The sequence below is a fragment of the Oncorhynchus keta genome, chromosome 20 (genome assembly GCF_023373465.1).
Source record: "Oncorhynchus keta strain PuntledgeMale-10-30-2019 chromosome 20, Oket_V2, whole genome shotgun sequence".
Lineage (NCBI taxonomy): Eukaryota > Metazoa > Chordata > Actinopteri > Salmoniformes > Salmonidae > Oncorhynchus > Oncorhynchus keta.
In genome coordinates, this window is record NC_068440.1 from 44,949,302 (window position 1) to 44,959,301 (window position 10,000).

The window sequence follows — 10,000 nt, forward strand, 5'->3', positions numbered from 1 at the left end:
GTGACTGTTGAGGTGATTATAGTTGTAGACTGTAGGGTATATCAGTGACTGTTGAGGTGATTACAGAAGACGGATTATCAGCTAATATAATAATAATAATAATATATGTCATTTAGCAGACGCTTTTATCCAAAGCGACTTACAGTCATGTGTGCATACATTCTACGTATGGGTGGTCCCGGGAATCGAACCCACTACCCTGGCGTTACAAGCGCCATGCTCTACCAACTGAGCTACAGAAGGACCATCAGCTGATGAAGGGTTATATAAATACATTTGACTGTACAAGTGACTATGTTTCTGCGTGATCAAAAATGAGAATATATCGGCTCCGCTACGCTGCTAATTAAATGCTAGTTGTATTACAATTGTATAATATCTTAGCTTCACTTTACTGCTATATATAATGCTAGTTGTATTCTACAGGTAGAATATCTTAGCTCTGCTGTGTGGCTATATGCTGGGTTTTGGAGAAGGCCTTGAAGCTGCCTAGACCAGTTGATATATCCCTCTCTCTCTCTGTGTTTATTGAACTGTAAAGTATTCTGAGACCGGACAGGAATCTGTGGTATTGAGGCAATGAGAGATGGACATGTGCACTGTTGTACGATTTCTCTTTGATATCGCTCCATCTCTTCTCGCTTCATCTTTCTCTCGTTCTCTTTGTAAATCCCTCTTCCTTTCTGTTATTTCTTCCCCTGCCCCTTCTTTCAATCCTTTGTTTCCATTTTCTCTCTTTCAAACACCCCATTTCCCCGGAGCTCTCCATCCCTCCCTCTCTCCATCCCTCCCTCTCTCCATCCCTCCCTCTCTCCATCCCTCTCTCTCTCCATCCCTCCCTCTCTCCATCCCTCTCTCTCTCCATCCCTCCCTCTCTCCATCCCTCCCTCTCTCCATCCCTCCCTCTCTCCATCCCTCCCTCTCTCCATCCCTCCCTCTCTCCATCCCTCACTCTCTCCATCCCTCTCTCTCTCCATCCCTCCCTCTCTCCATCCCTCTCTCTCTCCATCCCTCCCTCTCTCCATCCCTCCCTCTCTCCATCCCTCCTCTCTCCATCCCTCTCTCTCCATCCCTCACACTCTCCATCCCTCACACTCTCCATCCCTCTCTCTCTCCATCCCTCCCTCTCTCCATCCCTCCCTCTCTCCATCCCTCTCTCTCTCCATCCCTCCCTCTCTCCATCCCTCACACTCTCCATCCCTCTCTCTCTCCATCCCTCACACTCTCCATCCCTCTCTCTCTCCATCCCTCCCTCCTCTCCATCCCTCCCTCTCTCCATCCCTCTCTCTCCATCCCTCCCTCTCTCCATCCCTCCCTCTCTCCATCCCTCCCTCTCTCCATCCCTCTCTCTCTCCATCCCTCTCTCTCTCCATCCCTCTCTCTCTCCATCCCTCCCTCTCTCCATCCCTCTCTCTCTCCATCCCTCTCTCTCTCCATCCCTCCCTCTCTCCATCCCTCTCTCTCTCCATTCCTCCCTCTCTCCATCCCTCCCTCTCTCCATCCCTCTCTCTCTCCATCCCTCCCTCTCTCCATCCCTCTCTCTCTCCATCCCTCACACTCTCCATCCCTCTCTCTCTCCATCCCTCCCTCTCTCCATCCCTCTCTCTCTCCATCCCTCACACTCTTCATCCCTCACACTCTTCATCCCTCACACTCTTCATCCCTCACACTCTCCATCCCTCTCTCTCTCTTCATCTCATTCTCCATCAATCTCTCCATCTCTCACTCCATCCTTTTAACACTATTAAAACCCACTTTAGATAATGTTGCTTCTCTACACAGCTACCTCTCTCTGCTTCTCTACACAGCTACCTCTCTCTACTTCTCTTCACAGCTACCTCTCTCTACTTCTCTTCACAGCTACCTCTCTCTGCTTCTCTACACAGCTACCTCTCTCTGCTTCTCTACACAGCTACCTCTCTCTCTACTTCTCTTCACAGCTACCTCTCTCTGCTTCTCTTCACAGCTACCTCTCTCTGCTTCTCTACACAGCTACCTCTCTCTGCTTCTCTTCACAGCTACCTCTCTCTGCTTCTCTACACAGCTACCTCTCTCTGCTTCTCTTCACAGCTACCTCTCTCTGCTTCTCTACACAGCTACCTCTCTCTGCTTCTCTACACAGCTACCTCTCTGCTTCTCTACACAGTTACCTCTCTGCATCTCTACACAGCTACCTCTCTCTGCTTCTCTACACAGCTACCTCTCTCTGCTTCTCTACACAGCTACCTCTCTCTGCTTCTCTTCACAGCTACCTCTCTCTGCTTCTCTACACAGCTACCTCTCTCTGCTTCTCTACACAGCTACCTCTCTCTGCATCTCTTCACAGCTACCTCTCTCTGCATCTCTACACAGCTACCTCTCTCTGCATCTCTTCACAGCTACCTCTCTGCATCTCTACACAGCTACCTCTCTCTGCATCTCTACACAGCTACCTCTCTGTGCATCTCTTCACAGCTACCTCTCTCTGCTTCTCTTCACAGCTACCTCTCTCATCTCTTCACAGCTACCTCTCTCTGCATCTCTTCACAGCATCTCTTCACAGCTACCTCTCTCTGCTTCTCTTCACATCTACCTCTCTCTGCATCTCTACACAGCTACTCTCTGCATCTCTTCACAGCTACCTCTCTCTGCATCTCTACACAGCTACCTCTCTCTGCATCTCTACACAGCTACCTCTGTGCATCTCTTCACAGCTACCTCTCTCTGCTTCTCTTCACAGCTACCTCTCTCTGCATCTCTTCACAGCTACCTCTCTCTGCATCTCTTCAGCTACCTCTCTCTGCTTCTCTACACAGCTACCTCTCTCTCTGCATCTCTTCACAGCTACCTCTCTCTGCATCTCTTCACAGCTACCTCTCTCTGCTTCTCTTCACAGCTACCTCTCTCTGCATCTCTTCACAGCTACCTCTCTCTGCATCTCTACACAGCTACCTCTCTGCATCTCTTCACAGCTACCTCTCTCTGCTTCTCTTCACAGCTACCTCTCTCTGCTTCTCTTCACAGCTACCTCTCTCTGCTTCTCTACACAGCTACCTCTCTCTGCTTCTCTACACAGCTACCTCTCTCTGCTTCTCTACACAGCTACCTCTCTCTGCTTCTCTTCACAGCTACCTCTCTCTGCTTCTCTACACAGCTACCTCTCTCTGCTTCTCTACACAGCTACCTCTCTCTGCTTCTCTTCACAGCTACCTCTCTCTGCTTCTCTTCACAGCTACCTCTCTCTGCTTCTCTACACAGCTACCTCTCTCTGCTTCTCTTCACAGCTACCTCTCTCTGCTTCTCTACACAGCTATCTCTCTCTGCTTCTCTACACAGCTACCTCTCTCTGCTTCTCTACACAGCTACCTCTCTCTGCTTCTCTTCACAGCTACCTCTCTCTGCTTCTCTACACAGCTACCTCTCTCTGCTTCTCTACAGCTACCTCTCTCTGCATCTCTTCACAGCTACCTCTCTCTGCTTCTCTTCACAGCTCTCTTCACAGCTACCTCTCTCTGCTTCTCTACACAGATACCTCTCTCTGCATCTCTTCACAGCTACCTCTCTCTGCATCTCTTCACAGCTACCTCTCTCTGCTTCTCTACACAGCTACCTCTCTCTTCATCTCTTCACAGCTACCTCTCTCTGCTTCTCTACACAGCTACCTCTCTGCTTCTCTACACAGCTACCTCTCTCTGCATCTCTTCACAGCTACCTCTCTCTGCTTCTCTTCACAGCTACCTCTCTCTTCATCTCTTCACAGCTACCTCTCTCTGCTTCTCTACACAGCTACCTCTCTCTTCATCTCTTCACAGCTACCTCTCTCTGCTTCTCTACACAGCTACCTCTCTGCTTCTCTACACAGCTACCTCTCTCTGCATCTCTTCACAGCTACCTCTCTCTGCTTCTCTTCACAGCTACCTCTCTCTTCATCTCTTCACAGCTACCTCTCTGCTTCTCTTCATACTCTTCTGCTTCTCTACACAGCTACCTCTCTCTGCTTCTCTACACAGCTACCTCTCTCTGCTTCTCTTCACAGCTACCTCTCTCATCTCTTCACAGCTACCTCTCTTTCATCTCTTCACAGCTACCTCTCTCTGCTTCTCTACACAGCTACCTCTCTCTGCTTCTCTACACAGATACCTCTCTGCTTCTCTACACAGCTACCTCTCTCTGCTTCTCTACACAGCTACCTCTCGCTACTGTAGCTATTGTTGTTTTTACCGCTATACTTGACCATGTTAACTGTCCTCCTGACTCTGTGTGTGTGTGTATGTCTGTGTGTGGGTTTTTTTGTGTGTGTATCTGTGGTGTCAGTGAGTGTGTACCTGTGTGTGTTCCAGACAGGGAGCTGAGGACCCTGGAGTGCTGCGTGACCCCATCGTGGATCTCCACCACATCGTTCAGAGCCGTCTGGAAGAACGCAAACTGGCTGAAAACAACTGGACAAGACAGAGAAGAAGGAAGTAATATGGGAGTTACACAATTATAAGACAAGTGATCACGTCACATGACAACAAAGGTGGTTGCTAAGATCGGAAAGATAGATGTGTGTGTGAGAGAGAGAGAGAGAGAGACAGACATACTTGACAGTGAACTGGCTCTTGAACTGGTTTTCTCCACAATATTTTGTTGACTAATCTAGAAACATGAGTCAGCCAAGGGCTCTGTCAGCATTCTCTCTCCCTCCCTTCCTCCTCCAACATGCCCATTAGGACATTATGTGGTAGTGGTCCCTCCTCCAACATGGCTGTCCATTAGGACATTATGTGGTAGTGGTCCCTCCTCCAACATGCCCATTAGGACATTATGTGGTAGTGGTCCCTCCTCCAACATGCCCATTAGGACATTATGTGGTAGTGGTCCCTCCTCCAACATGGCTGCCCATCAGGACATTATGTGGTAGTGGTCCCTCCTCCAACATGGCTGCCCATTTGGACATTATGCCCCTCCAACATGGCTGTCCATTAGGACATTATGTGGTAGTGGTCCATCCTCCAACATGGCTGCCCATTAGGACATTATGTGGTAGTGGTCCCTCCTCCAACATGCCCATTAGGTTATGTGGTAGTGGTTCCTCCCCAACATGGCAGCCCATTAGGACATTATGTGGTAGTGGTCCCTCCTCCAACATGCCCATTAGGACATTATGTGGTAGTGGTCCCTCCTCCAACATGGCTGCCCATTAGGACATTATGTGGTAGTGGTCCCTCCCCAACATGGCTGCCCATTAGGACATTATGTGGTAGTGGTCCCTCCTCCAACATGGCTGCCCATTAGGACATTATGTGGTAGTGGTCCCTCCTCCAACATGGCTGCCCATTAGGACATTATGTGGTAGTGGTCCCTCCTCCAACATGGCTGCCCATTAGGACATTATGTGGTAGTGGTCCCTCCTCCAACATGGCTGCCCATTAGGACATTATGTGGTAGTGGTTCCTCCTCCAACATGGCTGCCCATTAGGACATTATGTGGTAGTGGTCCCTCCTCCAACATGGCTGCCCATTAGGACATTATGTGGTAGTGGTCCCTCCTCCAACATGCCCATTAGGACATTATGTGGTAGTGGTTCCTCCCCCAACATGGCTGCCCATTAGGACATTATGTGGTAGTGGTCCCTCCTCCAACATGGCTGTCCATTAGGACATTATGTGGTAGTGGTCCCTCCTCCAACATGCCCATTAGGACATTATGTGGTAGTGGTTCCTCCCCCAACATGGCTGCCCATTAGGACATTATGTGGTAGTGGTTCCTCCTCCAACATGGCTGCCCATTAGGACATTATGTGGTAGTGGTTCCTCCCCCAACATGGCTGCCCATTAGGACATTATGTGGTAGTGGTTCCTCCCCCAACATGGCTGCCCATTAGGACATTATGTGGTAGTGGTTCCTCCTCCAACATGGCTGCCCATCAGGACATTATGTGGTAGTGGTTCCTCCTCCAACATGGCTGCCCATTAGGACATTATGTGGTAGTGGTTCCTCCTCCAACATGGCTGCCCATTAGGACATTATGTGGTAGTGGTTCCTCCTCCAACATGGCTGCCCATTAGGACATTATGTGGTAGTGGTTCCTCCTCCAACATGGCTGCCCATCAGGACATTATGTGGTAGTGGTTCCTCCTCCAACATGGCTGCCCATTAGGACATTATGTGGTAGTGGTCCCTCCTCCAACATGGCTGCCCATTAGGACATTATGTGGTAGTGGTCCTCCTCCAACATGCCCATCAACATTATGTGGTAGTGGTCCCTCCTCCAACATGCCCATTAGGACATTATGTGGTAGTGGTCCCTCCTCCAACATGGCTGCCCATTAGGACATTATGTGGTAGTGGTCCCTCCTCCAACATGGCTGCCCATTAGGACATTATGTGGTAGTGGTCCCTCACCAACATGGCTGCCCATTAGGACATTATGTGGTAGTGGTCCCTCCTCCAACATGGCTGCCCATTAGGACATTATGTGGTAGTGGTCCCTCCTCCAACATGGCTGCCCATCAGGACATTATGTGGTAGTGGTTCCTCCTCCAACATGGCTGCCCATTAGGACATTATGTGGTAGTGGTCCCTCCTCCAACATGGCTGCCCATCAGGACATTATGTGGTAGTGGTCCCTCCTCCAACATGGCTGCCCATTAGGACATTATGTGGTAGTGGTCCCTCCTCCAACATGGCTGCCCATCAGGACATTATGTGGTAGTGGTCCCTCCTCCAACATGGCTGCCCATTAGGACATTATGTGGTAGTGGTCCCTCCTCCAACATGGCTGCCCATTAGGACATTATGTGGTAGTGGTCCCTCCTCCAACATGGCTGCCCATCAGGACATTATGTGGTAGTGGTCCCTCCTCCAACATGCCCATTAGGACATTATGTGGTAGTGGTCCCTCCTCCAACATGGCTGCCCATTAGGACATTATGTGGTAGTGGTCCCTCCTCCAACATGGCTGCCCATTAGGACATTATGTGGTAGTGGTCCCTCCTCCAACATGCCCATTAGGACATTATGTGTAGTGGTTCCTCCTCCAACATGGCTGCCCATCAGGACATTATGTGGTAGTGGTCCCTCACCAACATGGCTGCCCATTAGGACATTATGTGGTAGTGGTCCCTCCTCCAACATGCCCATTAGGACATTATGTGGTAGTGGTCTATCCTCCAACATGGCTGCCCATCAGGACATTATGTGGTAGTGGTTCCTCCTCCAACATGGCTGCCCATCAGGACATTATGTGGTAGTGGTCCCTCCTCCAACATGGCTGCCCATTAGGACATTATGTGGTAGTGGTCCCTCCTCCAACATGGCTGCCCATTAGGACATTATGTGGTAGTGGTCCCTCCTCCAACATGGCTGCCCATCAGGACATTATGTGGTAGTGGTTCCTCCTCCAACATGGCTGCCCATCAGGACATTATGTGGTAGTGGTCCCTCCTCCAACATGCCCATCAGGACATTATGTGGTAGTGGTTCCTCCTCCAACATGGCTGCCCATCAGGACATTATGTGGTAGTGGTCCCTCCTCCAACATGGCTGCCCATTAGGACATTATGTGGTAGTGGTCCCTCCTCCAACATGGCTGCCCATTAGGACATTATGTGGTAGTGGTCCCTCCTCCAACATGCCCATTAGGACATTATGTGGTAGTGGTCCCTCCTCCAACATGGCTGCCCATTAGGACATTATGTGGTAGTGGTCCCTCCTCCAACATGGCTGCCCATTAGGACATTATGTGGTAGTGGTCCCTCCCCAAACATGGCTGTCCATTAGGACATTATGTGGTAGTGGTCCCTCCTCCAACATGCCCATTAGGACATTATGTGGTAGTGGTCCCTCCTCCAACATGGCTGCCCATTAGGACATTATGTGGTAGTGGTCCCTCCTCCAACATGGCTGCCCATCAGGACATTATGTGGTAGTGGTCCCTCCTCCAACATGGCTGCCCATCAGGACATTATGTGGTAGTGGTCCCTCCTCCAACATGGCTGCCCATCAGGACATTATGTGGTAGTGGTTCCTCCTCCAACATGCCCATCAGGACATTATGTGGTAGTGGTCCCTCCTCCAACATGGCTGCCCATTAGGACATTATGTGGTAGTGGTCCCTCCTCCAACATGGCTGCCCATTAGGATGGTGTCCGCTAGAACAGAGAGACCGGGGAGAACGAAGCAGGTTTGTGGTTGAAGCCTCAGGCCTCTCCATCTTCATCTCCATCTTTAGAGCAGGGCCTATATAGCACCCTATCCCCTATATAGTGCACTACATTAGACCAGAGTCCTATAGGAATAGCACCCTATCCCCTATATAGTGCACTACATTAGACCAGGGCCCTATGGGAATAGCACCCTATCCCCTATATAGTGCACTACATTAGACCAGGGCCCTATGGGGAATAGCACCCTATCTCCTATATAGTGCACTACATTAGACCAGGGCCCTATGGGGAATAGCACCCTATCCCCTATATAGTGCAATACATTAGACCAGGGCCCTATGGGGAATAGCACCCTATCCCCTATATAGTGCACTACATTAGACCAGGGCCCTATGGGGAATAGCACCCTATCTCCTATATAGTGCACTACATTAGACCAGAGTCCTATAGGAATAGCACCCTATCCCCTATATAGTGCACTACATTAGACCAGAGTCCTATAGGAATAGCACCCTATCCCCTATATAGTGCACTGCATTAGACCAGGGCCCTATGGGGAATAGCACCCTATCCCCTATATAGTGCACTACATTAGACCAGGGCCCTATGGGGAATAGCACCCTATCTCCTATATAGTGCACTACATTAGACCAGAGTCCTATAGGAATAGCACCCTATCCCCTATATAGTGCACTACATTAGACCAGAGTCCTATAGGAATAGCACCCTATCCCCTATATAGTGCACTACATTAGACCAGGGCCCTATGGGGAATAGCACCCTATCTCCTATATAGTGCACTACATTAGACCAGGACCCTATGGGGAATAGCACCCTATCTCCTATATAGTGCACTACATTAGACCAGGGCCCTATGGGGAATAGCACCCTATCCCCTATATAGTGCACTACATTAGACCAGGACCCTATGGGGAATAGCACCCTATCTCCTATATAGTGCACTACATTAGACCAGGACCCTATGGGGAATAGCACCCTATCCCCTATATAGTGCACTACATTAGACCAGGGCCCTGTGGGGAATAGCACCCTATCCCCTATATAGTGCACTACATTAGACCAGGGCCCTATGGGGAATAGCACCCTATCCCTATATAGTGCACTACATTAGACCAGGACCCTATGGGGAATAGCACCCTATCCCCTATATAGTGCACTACATTAGACCAGAGTCCTATAGGAATAGCACCCTATCCCCTATATAGTGCACTACATTAGACCAGGACCCTATGGGGAATAGCACCCTATCTCCTATATAGTGCACTACATTAGACCAGGACCCTATGGGGAATAGCACCCTATCCCCTATATAGTGCACTACATTAGACCAGGGCCCTATGGGGAATAGCACCCTATCCCCTATATAGTGCACTACATTAGACCAGGACCCTATGGGGAATAGCACCCTATCCCCTATATAGTGCACTACATTAGACCAGGACCCTATGGGGAATAGCACCCTATCCCCTATATAGTGCACTACATTAGACCAGGGCCCTATGGGGAATAGCACCCTATCTCCTATATAGTGCACTACATTAGACCAGGACCCTATGGGGAATAGCACCCTATCTCCTATATAGTGCACTACATTAGACCAGGACCCTATGGGGAATAGCACCCTATCTCCTATATAGTGCACTACATTAGACCAGGACCCTATGGGAATAGCACCCTATCCCCTATATAGTGCACTACATTAGACCAGGACCCTATGGGAATAGCACCTATCTCCTATATAGTGCACTACATTAGACCAGGACCCTATGGGGAATAGCACCCTATCTCCTATATAGTGCACTACATTAGACCAGGACCCTATGGGAATAGCACCCTATCTCCTATATAG

The 10,000-nt window shown here is 49.7% G+C and overlaps 1 protein-coding gene across 1 annotated transcript in view; it reads right to left on the reverse strand.

The window, feature by feature from the left end:
• Positions 1 to 10,000, reverse strand: part of LOC118381542 (CUB and sushi domain-containing protein 2-like) — a 1,147,246-nt gene that overhangs the window by 270,828 nt on the left and 866,418 nt on the right. The window contains 1 exon segment of the mRNA XM_052473074.1: positions 4,305 to 4,418. Coding sequence (XP_052329034.1) covers positions 4,305 to 4,418 — 114 coding nt within the window.